Here is a 26,204-nt window from a genome sequence, read left to right as displayed (position 1 = left end):
GTCAGTTTTAAGAGGTTTTTTGGGGGGAATGGAACATAAATGCTATCTAGATCTAAAAATGTATTGTACTTTTTACTTTTCCTTCAGCTGTTGTTGTGGATTTTTCATTTCCAGAAAGGTAGTAGTTGAGAATGGTAAGACAGAATGTCTGAGAATTAGACTGAGGATAAACCAATATTACTGCTTGTTCTTGTAACACAGAAAATGAGAAGTACTACTTTGTTGCTTTTTAGACTGTTCAATATCTTTTGTGTTCAGTAAAATGTGAGGGGTTTTGTATTTTATTTTTACATTATGTACTTCCTTTTGAATTTTTTTGTTTGGAATTGGCCACCTGGACTGTCACAAGCTCCTAGTATTCTGGAAAAATTATGGCTCTTTCTCTAATTTAGTCTTTATGAAAATACCTTTTTTAAATGAAATGTTCAAAACTGCTATTGATTAAGCCAACTTTCACTGCTTCTTTAAAGAATTTTTCTTTTCTCTGAGATTCCAGGTGTAGAAATCATAAAAATCATAGCTGTCTTACAGTTCAATTTAATGCTGTGTGGTAGAGTGGCCTCCATAGTTAAGAACAGGTTTTGGTTTTTTTTTCTTAAGATACATACAGCTTCCTGTACTCCAAAAGTTCTTGGATATGGCATGGTGTTCTTTTTTTCAATTTAAGTCACTGAAACCATGTTCAATACCAGAATGTTGGTTCACCTTTATACACACTGGAAAGTTGTTTACTGTTGCGTTTCTACATCTTTCTTGGGGTTTCTGCTGTTTTCCCATCTGAGCATCAAGTGTATATGCCTATGCAGAAGAGTTCACAATGACCACAAGACTTTATCAGAGCAATAGTTTCCAGTGTGTATGTGTTTATATATAGGTATATATGTATGTGTATGTATGCTTAGACTTAGGTCTGATGTGCTGCTTTGCATTTAGCACATTGTTACAGTGTGGAGAGCTGGAATCCCCCTCCCATACTGACAATAACCCGGCTAACTCAGTTCAGAAGCAAATGAAGCTGTATTTACAGGCAAACTACAATCTGTGATGAAATGCAATGAATATGTACAAATATACACTATTCACAACGTTTACAAATATGTACAATCAACAGAAAAACACAACAAAGCCCCAGAGGGGCTGTGCTTTTTTTCCCCTCCCCGCTCCCTCCCTTCCCAGAGCAGGCAAAAGGGAGGAAAGCCAGGAAGCAGAGAGAGGTTTGTTAAACATAGCTCATCAAGGTCAGTATGCGGGTGTGTGTGTTATCCAGCCAGAAAAGAGATGCAGATCAGACAGAGAGAGACTGCCAGAATGCCTGTACCTTGTTTTGAGTACTGACTCTTAAATAATCATTATCTTGCTTTCTTACACCCAATTGTGATTTATTTCCGTTCTTTCACTTTTCTGCTTGAACTTCGAGAGAGGAAATTAAAGGTATAGCCTTAAAACTATCAAACACATACTAGGAGATGTTTTGGTTTAGCTTTACAATCACCATAAGTAGATCTGTCCTGGTGCCACACTCTTAAATATAAATAATATCAAATGTCTATTTTCAGCCTAGACACTCCAAAATTATGTTTAATAAAATACAGAAAAAATGGACACTTCCTATCTATATAAAAATTGCTGTGATATTTCGATATTTCTGTTAGCCTTAAATATCTTAAAATAGTCCCATTTATTTTCTCTTTATTCTTTTTGAAAACTTGCTTCGAGTGGATATTGCTGTCATCTGGTTTAAACAGTAAATAAAACTTTGCATTTGTTCGTGTGAACCAAAGCTGAAATAAGATACATGTGCAAAAATGGTAAAGTATCTCTTCAGTTCCAGGAATCAATGAGCTGTTTCTTTTAATGAGTATCTGTAATGGATAATTGTATGCTCACTGTTGTAGTAACTGATGAGCTGTAGTTACTTTTTTAAATTTTTCTTAAATCTTAAAATTGGTTTAAATTCTTAGAATTACTGTCTTACCTTCAGCGTTAGTATTTTGAGCGTTATGTAAGGTGTGCTTTGGCAACGTTGAGAGTCTTGAGTCTGTGTGACAGCTATCCCATTGTCTGCAGTGGAACATACCATGACAGCAGGCATCAAGGAGCTAATGAAGTTCTCCTGTACTCAACAAAGGGCATCTGGTCGACCCACCTTCTGCCCCTTCCTATGAAAATGAAGATAAAGTTCCCAAGCAAGTGCCTACTTATGTATATTCTTATCCCACCCCTCTGCAGTCTCTGTTGCCATGGTTGTTTTAGTTTAAGCTAAAGGAAACAAAAATGGAACTGCCTAATACTGATTTGTCACAGGAGCATAGTTTTAGTTTTTCCTACTACAGTGCACTCTCTCTTTTTTTAGTAATAGTTAGAAGGGGTGGAACAAAGTGGTGGATTTGAGCCTGAAAAGGGAATATGCATATGGTAAAATCCAGAAGGGCTTCCACAGAGGTGCCCAGAGCACTGTGTTCTTAGATATCATTTATTTTGCTGCACTTCTTTTCCTTTGTTATTATTCAAGTGATAATTGTACTAGAACTTAAATGTCTTTTGTGTGTGCTGGGCTTTTACTATGTTAATGAAACCATTTTAAAACATCCCAGGATTGAGAAGTATGTAGTGAATGTCATGCTGCTTGCGTACAGGTGAAACACAACAGTCTAGTTTTGAGTTACTAGGAAAGTTACAATGCCTGTCTTTACACCAAAAGGAAACCTTGAATTCTTTGTAAGGAGACAAAGTTTCTAAGGTGGAGATTTTTTTCCCAGAAACTGTTTCTTCAGAGTGCATTCCAGTATTTCAATTTAATCTCTTTATGAGCTTCTTGGTGCTTTAATCCTTAACAAGTCAGAACAGCTTTCTCTATAAAAGGGAGTTACTGTCAAAGAATTGTCACATTATCAAAAGTATAATAATTTTGGAGAAGTGAACAGAAGAAGCTTTTTTTTGTAAGAGCTATCACACCTTCTGGAAGGTTAAATATGTCCTCAAAATTAAGAAGTAAATGGTACAAACACTTTTCTGCTTTAACTCAAATATGAATTTTAAGGTCACCATCATTAAAGAAGAGAATTAGTGATATGGCTACCTTTGGTGAAAAAAAATCTGTTCGATGTTTAATATTTTTTTTCTAAATTGATAAGGTTTGTACTTGTGAAGTAAGCTCGGGTGCATTTATTCCAGTTACGAGATTTGAGTAAGGCATTTGGTATTACATCTCTTTAAGCAAAGACCAGTTCAGTCTTTTGTTAGCATAAGCATTTACTGGGCCAGTTGTTGCCTGTTCTCCTGCCCTTTTTGTAAATAGATTGAAGATAGCATTAACCTTAGCAGAGATAGGATGCAGAAGAGGAGCAGACCTGCTAAAATAGGTATTACTGCAATATTATGATTCTAGCACCTCTGAAAACTATATTCTATATCTTTCTTCTCCTTTTCAGATAATTTTCAAGCTCATAGATATGTCCACTACAAAGACTGGAGTCTTCAATGTAGTCCTTACTCATTGTTGTCGATCTTGGATAGTTCCAACTGTTGATGAGAGAAGTGCCTTGACAAATGCTTTCTTAAATGCTGCAAATTACTCTGAGCTTATCATTGAGGCTTGTGTCTTTGGAACTGTATTTAGGAGAGATCAAAGGTATAAAAAAAATCTCCTTGTGATTATATTTGTTATAGTTTTGTGTGCCTTGTTTTCTTTTAAACCTTGATATAACTATTGAAAACAGGTTTTTGTATCCTACCCTGATAATTTTGTGCTTTTGTCTTCTTTCTTCTGTGAAGACTTATTCAGGATGTGCATGCCTTCATAGAAGATCTTGGAGAAAAATGTGCAGCAAATGTTGTTACAGAAAGGTAATGATTTCTAGGATACATCTTCGAATATTTGGTGTGTCTTCATTACAATTGATGCTACAACAGGGAGGATGCTAGTTTTGTTGTCAGCTTCCTATGGTAGAATTACGGAATATCTTGAGTTGGAAGTGACCTATAAAGAGTATGTTTGTAAGCTTTAAAAATGCTGGTAAAAGGGATATACATTACATTATATTCATAATTCAAATACAAAACATAGACAAATGCCAAGGATTTCCAGGAAAATATATCACACTTGTTAACCAAATAGGACTGAAATAACTACTTCCTCGTTGTTTCATTTCATAAAATACTTTCTAGGACGCAGAGCTGGTATGTACCTCATCACTGTATGCAAAACAGTTTAAGAAACTTGGATTTACTGCAGTCTTTTTGTGGAGCTTGGCTTTTAAATGCTGCTCATAGGCCTTTTTAGCTTGAATACCAGCAATGGGCACTGCCTCCAATTTGTGAAACAGGGATGCTGGCTACTGTTACTGAAATTTTTTGTGGTTTCACTCCCTCTCTTAGTCAGTGGAAGAAAGTCAGAGAAACATTTCTAACATAGTATTTTGAGATAAAACCTGAGCTTTTAAAAGATCAACTGCCAAAGTTCACTACTACTACTTTATATTCTGCCACGAGTTTCTTAGTTTTCAAATACTTGATAGTGGCAGTCTGCAACTGTATGATCCTTTGTTATCTGTTAACATTAATTTTCCTCCTGGTGTTAATTATTCCAGGTGTCCCTGAGTTACTAATAGGAATCAAGTGTTGTTTTGGACTAGAATTTTTGACCAAAACTGTCAGCATAAATTACTTATTTTTAAGGTTACAGTTTACAGGCACAGAACATCAGAAACTTTTAATGATACAACTGTTTCTGTAGAAAATTATTTTAAACGTTTACATTCTGTTAAAGACACAGATAGAAGCAGGGACAGATAGTCTTCTTCATAAGCAATGGTGGGCAAACTTTAAAATTCTGGTTCTGGATATTTGCATATTGTTGCAATGTCCAGATGATGCTTGGTGCTTTTCTGTAATGTAGGAATTGTCTTTGCAGAAGTAGAGTTTGATTTTTTTTTTTTTTTTTTTTTTAATCATTTTTACAGTACAAATCGAGATGATCACTACGTTCGGATTTGTGCTGTTAAATTTCTGTGCTTGTTGGATGGATCAAATATCTTGCATAAGACGTTTATGGAAGACATTTTCATCAAACTACTTGATAAAGTAAACTTCATTTCTTTTAGTATATAAATGTGATGTTAGTACAATTACTAAAGCAGAAAGTTAAGTTATTTGTATAGCGTTTCTAGATTTGCCCAGTAATACTACTTATTCTTGTTATGAGACAAGTTAATTCAGCCAAATCAAAATAGTAAAAATTGTGGTTCGGGTCTATTTTTCTCTTCTTAGCAAATTTTCTGACTTCATGGGACGTTACCCAAATTGTAACTATTGTTCCGTTAAGAATCTTCCTTTAGGCTGCATTTTGAAGCAACACATTTCACTTTGAACAACTGCAGACTATATTTCAAATTCAGAGTGCTACAGTCTCCTTAGAAGACCTTTGTAAATAGAATTAATGGAGAAGGCTGGGGTCAGATTTTGCTGCTTATTCAATGCCAGTAAAGTCAGTGGTATATTAGTGCAGCTGCTAATAGAACATTGCCTGTGCATTCAGATAAAGAATTGTGCTTGTCTGAAGAACAAGAAATGGGTAGACTTCATTCCTGTCAGCTACTGGAGAAAAATGGATAATATTTATAAGATTAATCAAGTGGAAAATGTGAACTCTAAAAGCTATTTTCTTAAATTTGAAGTTTAAATGTTAAAAAATAAGGTGGATTTACATTGTAATATTAATATAGGTCTTGGGTCACCAAATTATTTTATTTTTAAAAAGTTAAGGAAATAGCGTCATGTATCTTGAAGGCAAAACCAGAAAAGGAATCTATACTATATAAGATTATGAACTTCAAACCTTTTTAAAGGTCCATTTATCTCATCTGTTTTCTTCACATAAAGCATCTATTTGCAGAATACCAATTTCTGTCTCAAAACTAAGGCTGTAATTAGAAGCTCATCTACTATGTAGCATGACTAAGCCCATTTTTGACATGTACACAGCAATGTGGCAATGGTTCATTTATATATTCATTTATTTACTTAGGATCTTTAGTGCTTAAATAATTGATTGAAAGTTTGGGTCTGCATGCTCCATTGTGTGCAGTACTGCTTTACTTATTTGTATAAGGTAGGTGCTGTCAATTCTTTGACTTTCTTCTGTTTGAAGAGTCTTAATACCTAACACTTTTTGTACTCTTAAGTAAAAATACTGAGTGTTTGGGGTTGATTTTGGTTTTGGTTTTCCAGCTTTCCAAACTTGTCATGGACAAGCTTCAAAATTTGATTGTAAATAAATGAAATCAATACATTTTTCGTGACTTCATATTTAATGTTGATACTAGGTGTGCAGTAGATGCTGTTTTCTCAGTGCAGTCAATTATATTTTCATGTATACAATTTTAAAGGAAGAATAGACAGTGAAACTTTTAATTTGCTTTTAGGATGAATTGGTATCCAGAGCCAGGACACGCTATTATGCAAACTCTTTACAGCACAGAATTAAAAACCGTGTGTGGCAGACACTCTTACTTCTTCTTCCAAAGCTTGACCAGGTATTGCTGTGACTTCTTAAATAAACAAATAAATGTACTTTCAAGAATAATTTGGTGTCATGCAAACTATGTATGCTAAATTACAGCAGGGTATAAAAGGCATGAAATCCTTATGTGGTCTTTCAGTTGAACTGATGATACATTTCTAGAGGTCACTGAAAACTGGTTCTTGGATTTGTGAATTATAGGTAACTAGGTTGTTGCTGTTAAAGCTAGCTAAAACTGTAATGACTATCTGATTTAAAGCTTTTCATTTAGTAAAACCACTACTAATTTATGAGCACTCAGAAAATTGAGAAGTGTGAGTTTCATCTAATGCTTCTTCATAATAAAATATTTTAGAAGTATAATAAACTAGATGGTTCTAAAATATTGTCATTTGAGTATAAAATATTTGTAATTTAATGATAAAGCAGAGAATGGTTTATTTAGAATAGTTATTTCCATGAAGAAAACTAACAATATAATAAACTATTGTCTGATTTTGTTTTCTCAGAATTTTTTGTGTGGAACACTTGACAAAGTTTTTCAGGCTGGATTTAGTAACAATCAGGCATCTGTGAAATACTTCATAGAATGGATTGTTATCTTGAGTCTACATAAGTACCCCCAATTCCTTAACAAATTCTGGGATTGCTTTTGCTATGTAAGTAAGAACTTGGGCATTCACTTGAAGAGTAATTTTAACAAAGAGGGTACAGCTTGTCTTATCATATCTCACATCCTCTTTTTTTTCCATCTTCTTTATTCCAGTTTTCCTTTAGAAGCAGTGGGTTGTTGAGCAGATCAATTAACTTGGAAATGAAATATAGTCAGAGACATTTGAAAATTTGTGATAGAAGTGTACAAAGACAAGTAAATTATTCCAGTTGAGAGATTTCATTTTGTAAGGTACTACTCTGGGCAGAGTAGAGCTGGCATAGTGAGTTAGAATACTTGCCAATTACAAGAGCCATCAGGAACACAGATTAGGAATTTGCCCTAGATTCTGAGTTAGGGAGGATACCGCAAAGTCACTTGTGGTTTCCACATCCAACTTTTATCTTTTGCATCTTGCTTGTCAGTAGGAACATGACCTGTTTTCAATACATTCAGTGTTCAGTTTGTAATAGTGACTCACAGTGGAGTTGCATAACGTGGTTTCGAGACTGGAGACAGGGTTTGAATTATGGTACCCCAAAGTCATGAAAGGGTTGACTGAGAGCTGATTTATTAGCATGTATTTTTTTTATTTCTTGGATTCTTCTTTAAGTAATTACCCATGAGAGCTGACTTGTAGAAATAGTAATTATATGTATTGATAGTCATGAATTTCTTAATGTTGTACATTATGGCTGAGTAGGAAATGTGTGTATTTGCATCTCCTCTTGTATAGTAGTTTTTTAAAAAGCCGAATAGTACAACAAAAATCAAAATATAAATAAAAAAATGGGAAAACTTACATATACACTTATATGTATATTTCTTCTCCCAAACCAGACAAATTTTAAGTACTGCTTGGAGACAACTTTACTTTTTAGTGAGGCATGCTGTGGGTTTGGGTGGGGGTTATTTTTGGGTGAAGGTTTTTTTTCCTGTGCAGGGTAAAAGAATTTTCTTTCAGTTTACAATTTATGCTTTTTGAAATGCATAAAGCTGTGTCATCATGGCTTATCTGAACTGATGAAAAGTGCTGGAAGAGATGGAACCTTTTCCTTTTTCAGGGTTCGTTCCAAAAGCTCAGACAGATGAAATTACTGTTGTTTAAGTAAATGATAATCTGTTGGATCAAAGTGATCTGAGGCTGGTAACAGATGTACTGAATCACAGCAGGCAAACAGAGCAAGCAGAAAATACGTAGATTTATGAAATAGAAATACAGATGGTATTTTCAGAGACTATTCTGGAAAATGGTGACTCTGCAAAGATTTTCAGAATGCGGCCAACAGCATCCTTATCAGGAACAGTGTGGTGAGCAGGAGTAGGGAAGTGATCATGCCCCCACTGGTAAGACCTCATCCCAAATACGTGTTCAGTTTTGGGCCTCTCACTACAAGGATGGCATTACAAGGATGACATTTAGGTGCTGCAGTGTGTCCACAGAGAAAGGCGATGAATCTGGTTGAAGGGTCTAGAGAACAAGTCTTAGGAGAAGCAGCTAAGGGAACTGGGATTGTTCAGTCTGGAGAAAAGGAGGCTGAGGGATCACCTTGCTGGTCGTTAAAACTACCTGAAGGAGGTTATAGTGAGGTGGGGGTCAGTCTTGTCTTCCAAGTAGCAAGTGACAAAACAAGAGAAAATGGCTTTAGGTTGTAGTAGTGGAGGTTTAGACTGAGCATTAGGAAAACTTTCTTCACTGAAAAGCACAGGCTGTCCTGGGAAGTGGTTGAATCATCATTCCTGAAGGTATATGAAAGACCGGTGGACTACAGTGCCTTAGGGACATGGTTTAGCAGTGGACTTAATAATACCTTGTTAATGGTTGGCCACTATGATCTTAAACTTTTCCAGCCTAAAAAATTCTATGATTGACATTCTGTATTGAAAATAATCTGAAGCTGAGCACCTAGTGCAGTGCTGTGACAAAATGGATGAATAGGAACTATTTTCTGTAAACAGAAGTAGTGTAATCAGAATGAGGAAACTAATTTCCTGTAGGACAGAATGTGCTTAACGCTGATGATAGTCTACTTGGTCTGTGTCAGATACCCATGTTTGTGATGACATGGAAAAGTGGAAGCACTGAAAAGAATCCTCATGGTTTTTATTTGGGTGAATTTGGGTTGAGTTTGAACTTATTTACACTGCTGTATACTTTTTCAGATTTATGTGTTAGTAAAAATCAAATAATGTGTTAGAAGAAAAATTAAATCTTAATAATATGAACTTCATATTTTAGTAATTTTGCTATGGAAATGCAGGGCTTTTTAAATAGTGTTGATATTATTGCATCTGCAGAATATGCTGTGAAAAAAGGGTATAAAAATGTTTTAGATATACGTATTTCTTACTCTATTCTCTTTCACTTTAGAATGAAGAAAAGCTTAAAACAAGCATCTGCACATTTTTATCAGTGTTATCACACTTTGACATCATTCTTCAAAATACCTCAGAGAAGGTGAGATTGACTATACGTGTTCATTCTTTATTCAGTTGCACTGTAAATGAATTTCTGAAATAAACCAGTCTATTTCCAAAAAAATTTTGATACCTTCTTCCAACTGAGATGTCCAAGGAAAAACTAGCTCTTCCTGTTACCTTTGTAACATACTGAACTTAGAAAAATTAGCTGAATATTCTGGATACATAGTGCCTGATTACCTGTGAGCTTTTCTAGAATAGCTATTCCAGTTTTAACTAAACATGTAGATGCACACGATTTTGTTGTTCTTGATGCTTTAGTTTCATTGCATGAAGGTGTCCAGACATAATCTGGAAGAAGGAAACTTTCTATAGAATAATGATACTCAAATATGGAGTTATTCAGCAATAGCTAGTCCATATTACATTCAGAATTCTTCATTTGGAATTCTCATATTTTTTATTGAACTTCAAAACACAGTCAGATGTTACACCGAATTGTAGAATTGCTTCATTTGCAAAAGAGCTCTGAGATCATTGAGTCGAACTGTTGACCTAACACCACTGTGGCCATTAAAACATGTCCTGAAGCACCACATCTACTTGTGTTTTTGAACACCTCCAGGGATGGTTACCCCATCACCTACCTGGGAAGCCTATTCCAATGCCTGACCATGCTTTCAGTAAAGAAATTTTTCCTAATACCCAACTTAAACCTCCCCTGGTGCAGTTTGAGGCCATCTTCTCTCCTTCTGTCACTTGATACTAGGGAGAATTTAGAATCATAGAATCAGTCAGGGTTGGAAGGGACCACAATGATCATCTAGTTCCAACCTCCCTGCCATGGGCAGGGACACCTCACACTAGATCAGGCTGGCCAGAGCCTCATCCAGCCTGGCCTTAAACACCTCCAGGGATGGGGCCTCAACCACCTCCCTGGACAACCCATTCCAGGCTCTCACCACTCTCATGGGGAAGAACTTCTTCCTCACATCCAGCCTGAATCTCCCCACTTCCAGCTTTGTCCATTCCCCTTAGTCCAGTCACTACCTGATATCCTAAAAAGTCCCTCCCCAGCTTTCTTGTAGGCCCCCTTCAGATACTGGAAGGCCACAAGAAGGTCACCTCGGAGCCTTCTCCTCTCCAGACGGAACACCACCAACTCTCTCAGTCTGTCCTCACAGGAGAGGTGCTCCAGCCCTCTGATCATCCTGGTGGCCCTTCTCTGGACACGTTCCAGCACTTCCAGATCCCTCTTGTAATAGGGGCTCCAGAACTGGATGCAGTACTCCAGGTGGGGTCTCACCAGAGCTGAGTAGAGGGGGAGAATCACCTCCCTTGACCTGCTGGCCACATTTCTCCTGATGCAGCCCAGGATCTGGTTGGCTTTCTGGGCTGCAAGTGCACATTGACAGCTCATGTTGAGCTTCTCATCCACCAGCACCCCCAAGTCCCTCTCCTCAGGGCTGCTCTCAAGCCAGTCACTGCCCAGTCTATATTGTTGCCTGGGATTGCTCAAACTCAGCTGCAGGACCCTGCACTTGGTCTTGTTGAACCTCATGAGCCTGGCTTGTGCCCACCTCTCCAGCCTGTCAAGGTCCCTCTGGATGCCATCCCTTCCCTCCAGTGTGTCTGCTGCACCACACAGCTTGCTGAGGGTGCACTCAATGCCACTGTCCATGTCACCAACAAAGATGTTGAACAAGACTGGTCCCAGCACTGATCCCTGAGGGACTCTGCTTGTCACTGGCCTCCACTGGGACATGGAGCCATTAGTAGCCACTCTTTGGGTGCATCCATCAAGCCAGTTCTTTATCCATCTCGTGGTCCACCCATCAAGCCCATGTGTCACCAGTTTGGAGCCCAGGATGTGGTGCAGGACAGCATCAAAGGCTTTGCTCAGGTCCAGGTAAATAACATCAGTCGCTCGCTCCTCATCTATTAATGTTGTGACCTATTCATAGAAGGCCACCAGGTTTGTCAGGCAGGATTTGCCCTTGGTGAAGCCATGCTGACTGTACCAAATCACCTCTTCACTATTCTTCTGTCTCAGTAGTGCCTCCAGGAGGATCTGCTCCATGATCTTACCGGGCACAGAGGTGAAACTGACTGGCCTGTAGTTCTCTGGTTCTTCCTTCTTACCCTTTTTGAAAATGGGAGTTACGTTTCCACTTTTCCAGTCGGTGGGGACTTCCCCAGACTGCCAGGACTTTTGGAATATAATAAAGAGGGGTTTAGCAACCTCATCTGCCAGTTCTTTCAGTACCTGTGGGTGTATCCCGTTGGGTCCCATGGACTTGAACACTTTCAGGTGATTATGAACCAGATCTCTTGCTGCTTGGGCAGCTTCCTTATATACCCCCCGTTCTAGCTGTCCTTTACCAACGCTTACCTCACTATAGCCTCCTTTCAGGTAGTTTTAGAGAGCAATGAGGTCACTCTTCAGTCTCATTTTCTCCAGGCTAAATGATCCCAGTTGCCTTAGCTACTCCTCATAAGACATGTTCCCTGGCCTATCATGATCTTAGCTTCATTTCCCTTCTCTGGACATGATCAGAGCATCTACTTCACATCTATAGCAATCCTGTTTAGAATCATGTATAGAATCATGTATAGAAATCCAGGCATTTCTGTTGTTTAATTTTACTGTTTGCATGCATTTGCAAGATCAAAGATCTAAGTGCTAAAGAATCGGAAGTCGTTATAGGTATCTGTGTATGCAGAATAATTATTTGTAAAGCAAATTAATACATTTTCAAAACACAATTGGGGCTGTAGGCTTGCACCCTGGTGAGAAGGAAGGAATAAAAGTGGGACCGTGTTCCAAAGCCTGTATTTGCACATAGGTGTATTGTTAAACCTTTGGACTTCCTGAAAAGCTGCTATTTGAGGAATCCACTGTTTCTTGTGCCACTCTTTGTTACTTGTGAATATTAAGATTTAACATAAAGAAACTTTTTTTTTATCTTTGTTTTTTAGAAGCCAGCTTTGAAGAAAGCCCTTATAGTTGTTCTGCAGTGGTGCTTTAACCATAATTTCAGTGTTCGACTTTATGCGTTAATTGCCCTTAAAAAAATATGGAGTATGTGCAGAATGCTGCATGTGGAAGAATTTGAAGCTCTGACACCAGTTATTGAATCTAGCCTTCAACAAGTGGAAAATATGCACGGCACAGGGTTTGTAACATTCTTCTGATATGCAGCTTAGTATTGTCCTTCTGAGCCATTTGCAGCAAGTCCAATTTTTGAAAACAGTGCTTGATAATTTCTGTGGGGGTTTATGGGGTTTTTTTAACTGCTGTTCTTCGGGGGATGGGTTTTGACAGCTAAAAGTTTTCACTGAACCATAGGCTAGTATTCAGTTTCTTTCAGAGGCCTAGATGAGATAGTTGTTCTTCACAAACTTGCTTTTGTCAGTAATAGAATTTGGAGATGTGTTATGGTCTTTCTTAAAACAGAAATAAAACTTATTTCCTGAGTGCTGGTGTTTGGTTGTTTGGGAGCTTTTTATTTGGTTTTAGTGTTCGGGTTTTTTTCAACGGCTCCTTAATTGCTGGAGTATTTTCTTCACCATAAAGCATATATTAAATACAATCAGGTTGTCTTATGCCAGTTTGACAATGAAAAAGAAATCCAGTATGTTGCCTTTTTTGTGCATGTTGCCTTACCTTCTGTAATTGCAGGAATGCTAAAAGGAACTGGCAGCGAATCCAGGATCACTTCTTCTTTGCAACATTTCATCCACTTCAGGATTATAGTCTAGAGGCAAGTCCAAGACTGTCGCTCATCATTGTATTTGTTTTGGCAACTGTATTTTTATCTTTCTGTATTCTTATGCAGGCTGAGTGATCAACTACTACTCATCCAAAATTCTTAAGAATTGCTTCACTTTCAAGCTAAGGATGCAGCTTGATTCTCTAAATATTACTGTGTTAAAAACATCAGTCTTATAAGAAGAGGTGTATGTGATGAAGCTGCCCATCTATTTGGGAGTTCATCAGGTGTTATGTTTATGGCTGGGAATGTTACTTAGAATAACTGAAGAGTATCTACTTAACTGCATAACGTTTGTTAGGATTTTTAGAAGTAACTCCTATTTTTAGAAGTAACTTGAGGTTGCTTAACTGGATTGATTGATGCAACCAGGATATAGATGTGTAATTTCTAGAGTATCTTTTTCAGCTATCCTTTCTGCTATAGCTTAAAATAACTAACAGCTGAATAAACACACAGAATCACAGAGTGCATCCAGTTGGAAGAAACCTAGCATTAAAATCACTGAATGCTAGATTAAACATATGCAGTAAAACTACCAGAGACTAATTTATTCTCTGTTTTGCTTGCTTTAAGTGGTGCTCTTCTAATAACATGGTGTTATATTGCAGACAATATTTCACACTCTACCCCGCCTTTCGGAACTTGCTGAAGATGAATGGATCTCACTCTCTAAATTTGACAAGTTCACTGATGTTTCTTTGCCACCAGCATTTCAGTGGTATCATTCTCGAACAGAACTTCGTGATCTGAAACCAAGTGACTGGTCTCAGCAAGACATGGGTAAAATATAGCTAGTCTGTATTATAATTATTTGTAGTAGATGTATGCTTCTGTATTCAATCTGATCTCTGCATTTTTCATCTGAAGAAGACTTGTATTTATGTGAAGAGAGTATATACTGTAAAATAATAATAGATGACTAATCATAGAATGGTTCAGGTTGGAAGGGACCTTAAAGACCATGGGCATGGACACTTTCCTCTAGACCAAGCTACTCAAAACTCTATCCTACCTGGATGTGGTGGGTTGAAATTACCACACAAAAATAAAATCACCAGACTGGGATGGAAGCAAATGAAGCCGTATTTACAAGCAAACTAAAATCTAGAAATATGAAATGCAATGAATATGTACAAAATATAGAATATATTTACTATATATATAATTTTTTTTACAATTTCTAAATAACACAGAAACCAGGGGGACCATTCGCCTTCTCCCACACTCACTCCCTTCTTCCCGTTACCTCACACTGTAGTCAAAAGAGAGATACCCTGGCAAGGCCATGGAAGAGAGAGAGAGAGAATTTGCAAGCAGAAGTGACAGAAGAAGAAAAGAGAAAGAACTGTTTATGCCTCTACACTATGTCCCCATTAGCAATCCAATGAATTATATAGACCTTATCATTATTTTTCCTTTTACATCCAATGGTAATTCATTTTACTTTCAGTCTTTGCAGTCAGGATCTAGGCTAAAGTAACAAACTGTAACACTGGTCTGGAAGATGTCCAGGCAGGGGGCATCTGCAGCTTCTCTAGGCAACACTTTCCAGTGTCTTGCCACACCCTCAGTAAAGAATTTTTTCCTAGTATCTAACCTAAGTAAACCATCTTGTAGTTCAAAACTGTTACCCCTTGTCACATCTTTAAATTCCCTTATAGAGACCTTCCACATCTTTCCTGTAGGTCTCCTTCAAGTACCCTTTACTACTCCCTATAAGCCACTATAAGGTATCCCCAGAGCCTATTCTTCTCCAGGCTGAACAACCTCATGTCTCTCAGCTTTAGGGATGGTGTTTTAGCCTGCTGACATCTTTGTTGCCCTCTTCTGGACCCCCTCAAGCAGGTCCATGTCTGTCTTGTGCTGAGGACTCCAGAGCTGTATGCAGTATTCCAGGTAGGGTCTTGTGAGAGCAGGGCAGACAGGGGAAACCACCTCCCTCGATCTGTTTTTTACTCTTCTTTTGATGCAGCCCAGGATGCTATTGTTTTTTTGGGGCTCTGAGTGCACATTGCAGGTTCATACACAGTTTTTCATCCACCAGCACCCCAAAGGCCTTCTCTGCAGCTCTGCTCTCAATCCATATAATGGTGTCTACAGTATTACCATTTAGATAGTCTTCTTTACTGAAGCAGTAGTTTTTACTACTGCTGGCATATCCATATGATTGCAGCTTGTTTTCACAGGTTCAAATTCAGCTGAAACAACTAGCCAGACAGAATGGACTGATGTTCAGAAAAAGATTATACCCTGGAAAAACAGTACTCCTGGTTTGGACCCGGAAATGGTATTTCAGGATCGTGCTGCTAAACTTGGTAAATCAAACAGCAGACTGATTGTGGTGGCTTCACTTATTGATAAACCTACCAATTTAGGAGGTAAGGTCGATTGCACATTTTAAAACTTTTTGTAAGTTGGCCTTTGAGCCCACTTTGATAATAGGAATTAATTTCATCTTGTGTTGATAATTTGAAAATTATTCAAGTGTTACTCCAATAATTATCCTGAACATCAGGATATACTCCAACATCATTATCCTGAAAAAAAAACTGATAACCAAAAGAAATACTACCTGCTTCAGGGAAGTCTTCAGTAGTTGCATTTTAAAGGGAAAAAGAAGTATTTGCATGTAGCAGATGTTAATTAAATATAACTTTGCTGTAAATCATGCTCAGTTTGTTACTATTTTTATATTCCTTGTTAGCTGAGTTTTTCAGCCATGTATACAGTTAAAGGAAACAATCTGCTTTTACTTTTTTTTTCTCTAACAATTAAACCAAATGTTGTAGACTTAGTCATGACTGTTGAACAGGAAAGTGCCCGTTGCTGATTAAGTACTCCTTCACAACATGATGCACGCTGTGATTTAATAAATCCTGCAAATACTTCATTGCATTGTGATTGCTGTTGGCAGCAGTTTAAATAACTGTGGTGAGACTTAATGAAACGTAAGCCCACAAGTTGGTGCTGTCTGCACTGTAGTGCTGTGTCATTCTCTTGAGGCTTTCATTTAACAGGTACTGGATTTGGAGCTTAACCATGTTTGTCCATCCACCCCTGCTGAGGCTCATACACTGAACCATTGCTTTGTGTAATTAGTATTGTAGAAGTATGTTGTCAAACACAGTGCTTTTCTAATTTTACTCTTTTACAAAATACTTTTTTTTTCTGATAAATTACATCAAACAAGGTGTGGCTTGGAACAGATCTAAGAAGCACCTGAAACTGATAAAAAACTGAGGATTAAAGTAACCATTACTCTTGTCCTTTTCACTTGCTAAAATATTCTGTCTTGTTTATTTTCTACACAAAAATAACATTAATTCTTCTGTTTGTAGGTTTATGTCGTACAAGTGAAATATTTGGGGCATCTGCACTAGTTGTCGGCAGTCTTCATTACATACAGGATAAGCAATTTCAGCATCTTAGTGTTTCTGCAGAGCAGTGGCTCCCTCTTGTTGAGGTGAATCTTGAGTTCATCAGATGCATAGTTCAGTCTTTTAGCTTGCAAAAATGAACTTTTAATTCAACAGACACCCATTGGCATCTCTGAGATTTGATCTTGAGTGTTTTGATATAAAGTTTGAGTCAATCTCATAAAAAAGAACTTTTAAAATGCTTTTAAGCTGTCATAGTTACATCTTAATTTGTTTCATAGTGAAGTATTGGAATTGAATGTTTGTTTATTAAAAGTTGAACATTTGTCTTGCTCAATCCATTGCCTTTGGTAACTTTGAGGGGATGATCTTTGAGTTTGCCTGAAGCCAACTTGTGCTAAACTTTTAGAACCTATTATCTAATTTTTAAAAATGAGGGTTTCAATCTCCATTTAATAATCGGTAGAAAATGTTTGTAATATTTTATAAATAATCAGTTTTTCAAGATCAGCTTTATGTCACCTGAAGAATTCAGTACAAGTTTTTATTATTTTGTTTTCCACCCAAATCAAAATTTTCCTCAGGATAGCTGTAGTGTGTTTTGCCTGAATGCTGATGGACACATGTTCTTGTGCCTAATCTCTGTACAGAAGTGTACTGGTGATAGGGCTTCTGTTGCATGAAGAAATTTGCATTGACTACAAATAAACAGTTTAGAGAGTAAGATGAAAGCAACTAAGAAATTCTTCAATGCAAAGTGTCACAAGTTTTAAGGCAGGCACTTAAGCCAGCTCAGGTTCACTACTGGCTGTTGTTTTAGAAAAGAATTCCAGGTTAAATAAGAAACATTGTTTTGACTGGGAATAACTTAACAAGGCGGGAATTATAAAAATAAAGTTATCTTTATTTTCCTGAAAACCCTGCCCCAAAATTATGTACAAAACTGGTTCAATTTTATTTACAGGTTCTGTTCATTTGGGAATTCCACAAGGATGTTTATGGACAACTTTAGTACAATTTAAAGAATTCAGAAAATGGAAAAGTCTAAGCCACAAAACAGCTTTACCCCACTTATAAAATCAGAGGCAAACCAGGACCTTAGGAATAAGCCGAGAGTGCCAGATTTTACTCAGGAGGGCAGAGTAGGAACTTGGAGATGGTCCCTGGATCTCTCTGTGGCGGCAGCCTCCAGAACCGCAAACTTTTTAATCCAATTTGTGGATCATGCGGCATAAATCCAAAGAAAAGGGACCCACGAAAGTCAGAGTCCTTAGTCATGGCTCCCACGAGGCAAATCTCGTGAAGCAGCGCTGCCTTAGCAGCATAAGAGAAGCCATACTGCTGGCGTGTTTCCAGAGAACAGCCACAGTTTATGGCAGGCAGGGTCGCTCCAGCATGAGGTAGGGAGCAGGAACCCAGGGTGTACAGGTTTGGGTGCTGCAGGCTAATCTCTCCAATTTCACTGTGAATCTAGTGAGTCCAAAACAAGTCCCAAAACCAAGTCCAAGATCACTTTCTGGTCACTCTATTTAAGATTTCCCTAGACAATGTGTCCAGTGCCAATATATGCTGGGTGCAAAGAACCCATTAATCACAATTCCAGATCCCAGCGCAGGCTTCCCCATGAATGAATACACATGAGGGACTTTAGCTCCCAGCGGGAGGAAAGGCCTTTTTTACCTTTCCCTGCTCAAGCCCACAGTGGGAGGGAAAAAGAATTTTGTGCCTTTTGTCTTCCCCCACTCAAACTTCCACAGATGGAGGCGGGGGAAAGGTGAGTTTGGAGCACCCTACAACAACCATGTACCTTGTCCCTACAAAGTGATTCTTTCACATTCAGATGTAAGGCTTGTAGCTGTCAAAAGCTTAAAAGCTATCATTCATTGTATTCATGGAGTACATTTTTGTGACATTACCAATGTATGTGGACAGAGTTTTGGAGGATAAAAGTAATTAATCTTAAAAACTGTCCAAGTAAACTCAGTATTTTTAGAGTAAGAAGCTTACAAATGGTGATATTTAAATATTTATTTCTACTTTTTATGGACAGGTGAAACCATCTCAGCTTGTTGATTATTTACAGCAGAAAAAAACAGAAGGCTACACTATTATTGGTGTGGAGCAGACAGCTAAAAGTTTTGATCTTACAGAATACTGCTTTCCAGAGAAGTCACTATTATTGCTGGGGTAAGAACACACCTTTCTATAAATCTACCTCTTGCAGTCCATCTCTTTTGCTAGTCTGAGTTTGGTCATATGATGACCAACTGACACTAGTAAAGGTGGATTTAAAATAGGAAGTGGTTACACTACGATTCTTTTTCAATGGGTGGAGGTAGCAACAGCATGGATTATAGTTTTCCAGGTGTGATAGACCATCATCTGTTCACTTTAATATGTGGCCCTGTATGTGTAGCCATGTAGGCTATGGTGAGCTTAGCAAGGAGGTCTGCCCATTGGTCCTGCTTAATTTGGTGAGGAGGACTGGAATGGGAGCATGCAAAGCTGGGATATGCTTTAAAAATTAAGAATGACACCAGATGAAGTTATCAAATTTTTGCAGTGCAATCATAGGCTGGAATGACTTCAGAGAAAAGCAATAATCAGTTCCTATAATCACTTCAGATGTGACAAAAGGCCTGCCCTAAAATCTCGAAGGAAGTGCCTGAAGTCAGAAAACTATTGGAATTGCAGAGCCACTGAGACCAGGAGGGATGGCCTGCCTATCCTTTTATGACAACATAGGCAGAAATACCTGGGTTTCGACCTTTTCATATGTAGCTTATTTTCAGAATTTAGTTCTCATAATCACTTCATTCTCTTCTAATTAAAACCATAGCTTTAATTACCGATAATATTTGGTATCTTCTGGTGTGCTCATTCTGAAGAGGTGAAACGCTTCCAGTTCCAAGGCTTCGATCAGTCTTGACATTCCCTCATACCTTACAAAATGTTGTGCTTGGCAGTTGAGCTTCCCTGCCAGACAGCAGCTTCATGCTGTGGTTTATTTTGCTATATAGGGAGTTTCAAAATAAAGGCCGAGAGGGAGCCCTTGTATTGGGTATGCAGCTGCTGCTGGACCAGTGAACTAAACATGAAGTGCCCTAGCAGTTTTCCTACCTCAAGTGTTTATTTGTATCACTGTTTTTAAAACATAAAATCATTTCTTGTCCTCATCAGTTATATGGAGGGCAGAGAGACCATTTGTCAAAGGGTATTTGGATGCTGATGTGAAGCATCTCCTGCTTTCTGGAATATCATCTTTTCTCAGATAAAAGTGACTGCTGCTTCTTTTCTAGAAATGAACATGAAGGAATCCCAGCAAATCTCATCCACCATCTGGATGTCTGTGTGGAAATACCTCAGCAGGGTATTATTCGATCACTCAATGTTCATGTAAGTGGAGCTCTACTGATCTGGGAGTACACAAGGCAACAAGTGATCAAGCAAAAACAACAAATGTAACTGCCAAGAGCTTTGTGCCTTACAGTATGTGCCTTCCTATGGTGCTACAGCATGAAATTCTGAATACATGAGATGCAAACTCAGGGTGAATGAGGATTCTTAAGTTTTGCATGTTTTCTTCTCTATAGTGTTTGGACTGACTTTTAAATGCCTTTATACTTTACCTCTTTAAATAAAATTGTTGCATTGGAAATAAATACTATTTATATTGCATATGGTATGTGTGATTTTTCTACTATTAGAACATAAGAATAGTACTGTGAACAATCCTGAACTCAAAGCATAGGATTACTACTACTGCAGTTACTTAAATCGTGATGATCACGCCTGACAGTGAAGCAGTGCCTTCCTATAAGGACAATAAAGGACAATAAAAATTTACAGTAGCCAAAGTATTCAATGCCTCCAGCATCTACATATACTATATTGAATTCTGACTTGCAGAAATTATGTATTTATATTATTGCATTAAATTCTGCCCCTTGTTTAAATGCCTTCCACAGTCAAGTTTACTAATCCTGCTGTAACCAGTCTGTATCTTTAAAAGGAGTTGCACCAGTACGGTAATCAGAAACACTTAATAAAAGGTCATAATGTGGGCATCCTGTTCAATACCTGCCATACTTCTAGCAGAGGTGCTGACGGAAATAGTTACTTCAAATGCAAAAAATTCCTACATAAAAAGAAGTTTCTACTGCTTACAAAAAACAAGCATACTCAAAATATGTAAATTTATGTATCACATGCACAAGATGCTTTAGGTCTTTTGAGTTAAAAGTCTTTTGTACTTTAAAATACTTTGTAAACGACATACCACCACCTCCTTTTGACAAGGAAGGGAAGTGGGAATGGACTGTGTGTTTTTAATGAAAAGGTGGTTCACTTATTGAAAAAAAATTTATTGTTCTCATTAGAATATGTACATTATACCATTAAATAATAATTTCTTCCTGTCAAGTTGACTAATTACCCATTCAAAACCTTAGATTGTGAACAGCCCTGCAGCGTATTTCTTTCATCTTTGACTTACACTCATGAAAAAGCTGTCCATGACTATCTTTTTTGCAGTAGAGACACAAGACCTTGCAACAAGAACAGCAGCCTGCATTTCAGGGAGACAGAAGACCAGTTCTTGGGCTCAGGCACTTTCTGTTGCTTTCTCATGCTTCTTCCTTCCAGTTATTCTCACCAGATTTATTTTGAAAGCAAAGTACCTAAGACTTTCCTGCAGCTTCTGGAGGATGATACCCTTCTGTTTCAAGCTTCCTTTTATATTTCAAAAAGTCTCTTCTTTTGTCAAAATATTTAACCTGTTTAAAAAGAAAAAATATGTTCATCAGAAGAACTAGTGGAGGAAGGGGCTTTGTTCATAAAACTAAGGAATAAAACAGTTTTTGATCACTGAACTTGAGGATTTTAACTTAATATAAGAGTTTCTTGCTCTGTTGAAGACTAAGGAGTGGAGCATATTTAGTTCTTCTAAGTTTAATGTGTTGAAAGTGGACTTTAGTTCGTCATAACAATTCCATTACTTCTATGAACACCTAATAAAAGCAGTCTACTTGCTTTGCTGTTTTCACTGATATGAACAAATGTTATTTGTAATGCAAAGATGAGTTTAGCTGCTTTTTTTGTAGTATTAGACCACATGACCTCTGAACTCATCACCTAGAGCCACTGATATGCATGCATCATTGCTAGAGATGACATGACTGCAATGTTTGAAGTGTAAGCAATACAGCAACTCTCTGTGTACTTGCGTTTTTCTTAACTAACTTCAGTCCACTAGCTCAAACAGGAACTGTTCTGCCCCTAGAAGCTACTGTTACTAAAGGCCAATGCCTGTGAAAAAAGTTTGAAATTACAGCTGAGCTTAGGAAACCACAAAGCTCGTGAGTTATGTGTAAGCAGGTGGTTTACTGTGAAATTGTACTGCATCTAGAAGGTAATTTCTATGCACAGGAAAGCATCGTATCTGAGTCTTGCACCTGCAAGCCCTGCATGTCATCTCCCTTCTGTGTGAACCTTCCTTCTCTAGTAATTCCTGTGCACTTCTAAAAGCTTCAGAGTATCTTTCAGAACGTTAATAAGCCTGCATGCTTGTACAGCTGCATATTTATTTGGAACTTTGAGACTGTGTTTTCCTTTCCATGATGTATTTTCCCCTATTGTTCACATTCCACAGGCCCGCTTAGGAGTTTTCCTTTCCCAGGAAGACCGTAAGCATGCAGACCAAGTTACACTAAGTGCAGGGTTCACCCTGAAGTGTAAGACCGCACAGGCTCGGCGATCCAAGAAGCGGCAGTTGCCACCGTTAACAAGACACATGTAATTACTTGTGCAATTCAACGCCCTGCTCGTTTAGCATGGGCTTTGAGAGGCCGAGTACTGAGCGGCGGCTGCTCACCCACTGCTGCGGACACCGTGACTCAAAGGACAGCCGCAGCTTCTCGCACTTGGATGCATCGTCCGCGTGCCTATCCAAGCACTGCCAGAACTCGTCCCGGGCCCCCCAGCAGGCCTTCCTCTCTTCCATCGTTGGCGCCGACATCTTCGCTACCAACCTGCACACAAACGGTGGCCGTCCACGGGCCGAGCCGGCTGCAAGCCCTCACCGCCCTGCCCGCGGCCCTAAGGCGCCGGGAATAGGGGGTGCCCGACCAGCACGGCTCACCAGCGGAAAGGCTCCACAGAACACTCACCCGACCGGCTCAGCCTCCGCGGCGAAGGTCACAGCCCCGGTGGCGGAAGCGGCCGCGCTGGAGAGGAGGGGCGCGACGCTTTTCCTAGTGCGCAGGCGCAGCGCCGCCGCCAGTGTGGGATTGTCGGTGGGGGGGGCAGCTTGGTCAGCTTTGCGGCTGGGGCCGTGGTCGCCGTAGAGAGGGAGCAGTCCCTTCCTCCCAGCCGGCTGGGCCGGACTAGTCCTGGTCACGGAGCTCTGCAAATGCTCCTGTCCGCAGCGGTTCCTCCTGCAGGCGTTTCCGGCGTGGAGGGAGCCTTCTCCCTGAGGTCGAAGGAGGGAGAGCCGTGGGTTTGCGAAAGGCATGTTTTAGACCCCAGGGATAATTGTTTTCGCTGGCTTGCACACAATTCGGTGCGTTTATAAAAACACGTTGGAAAGGTTTTATATGACAGATTTAGTCACTAAGTCAATCTGATTAAAAAAAAAAAAAACAAACACAAAACTAGGAAGGACTGATTTACCCTGAAGAAAGAAAAAATTCCCTGTAGCAAAGATGAGTAAATGATACCTGAAGCCTGGAGGCTGGATGGGTGGCTACCTAGGGAGCTCAGTCTAGCAGCAACACCAGGCATGAAACCTGAAGTGCTTGCAAATAGCATCCAGGAGCGAACACTGTTTCATTATTTTATTTGGGATTTGGTGGCCTAGTCCCTGTGGGCGAGGAATTGGTATTCTTCCTATTACTCACTGGTCGGCTGGAAATACAGAGCAGTTGTAAAAGCTACGGCATGTATCACCAGAGTAACACATTGCAATTTTGGGAAGGGTGACGTTTTGGCACCTAGGAAGAGCCTAAGTCTGCAGGGTGCAGAGCCTTTGGCAGCCCTCAGACCAGTGGCTTTACCAGGAAGGTAAAGCCAGTAACTAGGTAAGGTCGATAACTAGTGGTCCTTCTGATGTGTGAGGCCACTTTGCAGCCAGGTTGGGGAGCAGGTGTATCTGTTGAGCTACATTTGAGCAGCACTTCTTCCTCAACATGTGGTAATGATTCTTGGTGGCTCACTTGTCTCAACAAAAAAAGGTATTTTAAGAGAAGACCAAAGATTTGTACTTCTTCAGCAGAGGACCCTGCAAATTAGGCAAATCTGGAGGGGATTTGTTCAAGGATTGGGTTTTTTTGAGCAAAATGAGTGCAAAATTAGCATATGGTATATGGTTTACAACACTGTCCATGTCCTCATCCTTGCCTATTTGTTTAAACACCTTCTGTTTGCTAAGGTAAGAGATAGAAATGCAGTAATTTAATTTCTAATAGAACAGGACTTTTAAGGTGAGTTAGAAGTCACAACAAAAGTAGAATTTCAATTATGTTTTCCTGTTGAATTAATATAGAAGTAAATTTATATAGTCGTTTACTTATGACCCTTTTGTGCTCAGGCTTTTGCAAAGTAAGCTTTTACAAGCATGAACATTGAAAGGAAAATTAATGTTGCATCTCAAGACTGAAATGTGATAATAGGAAATGTTAGTTGTGGTTTAGATTTCAAAATTTATGGTGTGTATAGTGTCAATTATTGCATTAACAAAACAGAGGGTACAATGTGGTTATATATAATTATATAACACTTCTGAGATATTTTTTATAAATGGTTTGTTATTTAGTGGCCTGTATCCCAAGAAATACTTACTGGATACAGTTGTAAGTAACTCTGTGTGATGTATATTATGGAAATATAGTGATCTGATTTTGGAAAGTGCATAAACAGGGAAAAAATATAATACATTTTTAATGGAAATACTTCCATTTGGTTAAACTGCTATCACAAAGAGGTAGATTTTTGTTTTGTTTTGTTAGTTAGTGTATTCTAAGTACCTGTCTTTAGTTTTTTACTTTTGGGAAATGTGTCCAGTAAGTAATAAATGGGATATTTATAATAGCCAGGTAGAGGCAAATGATCTAGAAAGATGAGAGACTGAAAAAATGCCAGATTTGTTAGGTGTGCTGGTTGCCACATTTGAAGCCTCTGAATTACATTTCCATTTAGTGAGACAGATGTTAAAGGTGCCTGTCTCCCACTGAAACTCTTGCCACCAATACATTGAAGTCAGTGGTGGAGTTTATACAGTAGTTCAGTTCTCAGACTGTTTTTTGCCTGTTCTTGCTAACTCTTCTGTTGCTCTTGATTAGCAATTCTGTAAGCCTAGGCAGGATGAGATAAGCTTGCTTTGCACCGGTGTTGATATGTAGCTTTTTGCAGGAAAGATAGATGGGAAACTGGGAGTCTGCCTGTTCTGCAAGCAGACTCCAATTTTAAAAGCTATGTAAATGGAAAAAGAAAATTAATCTTTTGAGTTTCATTTGAGTGCCTTCAGTGTTCTGTGGCATGTTATATGCTAAAAGCAAAGGAGTTGTTCCTAGTTCTCTCTGAAACTGAAACACATCTGAAAATACTTTACAAACAATCTATCTGCATGCTTACATTCAGGTATTCTGTTTAATAATCCCTCAGATGCACTGATTACCTTCTGCAAGTATTGTCTGTGAAGTGTAGGTGTACTTTACCAGGTGGGATTGCATACACATGCACAATGGCAACGTCCCCCTCAGACATGGTGAAGATTTGTTCCCTGGATCAATATTAATTTCTTAGCAGCCAAGCTAGCAATTCCTTTGGCCAAATCCAAAATCACACAATGAAAGAGAGATGGTTTTCTTTACAAGTTAGGAAGAAATTCAGAATATATAATTGTCCAAAAATCAGAGAGTATTTTGCAACTTACTCTGCCTACGCTGCAGTCATTAAAGACTTGGCAGCATCAGAAGCCAGAGGGATAGCAAGACCTACTGCAGTGAGACAGCAAATCTATGTTCACTGGTCCATCATGCATACTCATATCCAGCAGGGCAGGAAATTAAAACTGAAGTTCCCATTTTGTAAGTTCTTATAAATCCTGTTGCTTGGACCTTGCTGGAATCTAGCTTTTAGGATTCTTTTAGGAATAACGATCTTTTATGATTCTTCTAATCATAGAATGGCTTAGGTTGGAAGGGGCCTTAGAGATCATCTGCTCCAACTTCCCTGACATGGGCAGGGATGCCTCTCTACTTGACTCAGCAGCTGAAGGCCTCATCCAACCTGATCTTGAACACCTCTGGGGAGGAGGCATCCACAGCCTTCCTGGTGTCGTCAGCAAACTTGCTTAGGGTACACTTAATGCCACTGTCCATGTCACTGACAAACGTGTTAAACAGCACAGGACCCATTACAGATCTCTGAGGAACTGCACCTATAAGAGTCTTTTAAGCATC

The 26,204-nt window shown here is 38.7% G+C and overlaps 2 protein-coding genes across 3 annotated transcripts in view; one reads left to right on the top strand and one right to left on the bottom strand.

Annotated features, from left to right (window-relative positions):
- Positions 1-20,352, top strand: part of TARBP1 (TAR (HIV-1) RNA binding protein 1) — a 44,527-nt gene extending 24,175 nt beyond the window's left edge. The window contains exons 18-30 of the mRNA XM_054394895.1: positions 3,432-3,631; positions 3,775-3,846; positions 4,962-5,082; positions 6,423-6,533; positions 7,030-7,179; positions 9,544-9,630; positions 12,573-12,769; positions 13,276-13,357; positions 13,978-14,149; positions 15,556-15,747; positions 16,708-16,832; positions 18,797-18,933; positions 20,046-20,352. Coding sequence (XP_054250870.1) covers positions 3,432-3,631; positions 3,775-3,846; positions 4,962-5,082; positions 6,423-6,533; positions 7,030-7,179; positions 9,544-9,630; positions 12,573-12,769; positions 13,276-13,357; positions 13,978-14,149; positions 15,556-15,747; positions 16,708-16,832; positions 18,797-18,933; positions 20,046-20,211 — 1,812 coding nt within the window. The 3' untranslated portion in view covers positions 20,212-20,352. The remainder of the gene's footprint in view (positions 1-3,431; positions 3,632-3,774; positions 3,847-4,961; positions 5,083-6,422; positions 6,534-7,029; positions 7,180-9,543; positions 9,631-12,572; positions 12,770-13,275; positions 13,358-13,977; positions 14,150-15,555; positions 15,748-16,707; positions 16,833-18,796; positions 18,934-20,045) is intronic.
- Positions 20,353-21,120: 768 nt separating this feature from the next.
- Positions 21,121-22,926, bottom strand: LOC128980425 (cytochrome c oxidase assembly factor 6 homolog). 2 transcript variants are annotated; one of them, XM_054398903.1, is made up of 3 exons: positions 22,914-22,926; positions 22,619-22,775; positions 21,121-21,521 (listed from the first exon to the last, which is right to left on the bottom strand). In XM_054398903.1, exons 2-3 carry the CDS (start codon positions 22,760-22,762, stop codon positions 21,426-21,428), a joined length of 240 nt encoding a protein of 79 aa, XP_054254878.1. In that variant the 5' UTR covers positions 22,763-22,775; positions 22,914-22,926; the 3' UTR covers positions 21,121-21,425. The 2 variants fall into 2 exon arrangements, with proteins under 2 accessions (XP_054254878.1, XP_054254886.1); XM_054398911.1 differs by lacking the exon at positions 22,914-22,926 and having other exon boundaries at positions 21,121-21,313; positions 21,426-21,521; positions 22,619-22,777.
- Positions 22,927-26,204: the final 3,278 nt, after the last annotated feature.

Source organism: Indicator indicator, chromosome 2 (assembly GCF_027791375.1).
Source record: "Indicator indicator isolate 239-I01 chromosome 2, UM_Iind_1.1, whole genome shotgun sequence".
In the NCBI taxonomy this organism is placed as follows: Eukaryota; Metazoa; Chordata; class Aves; order Piciformes; family Indicatoridae; genus Indicator; species Indicator indicator.
The sequence above is the reverse complement of the archived record's forward strand: the minus strand, read 5'-3'. Positions and strand labels throughout refer to the sequence as shown.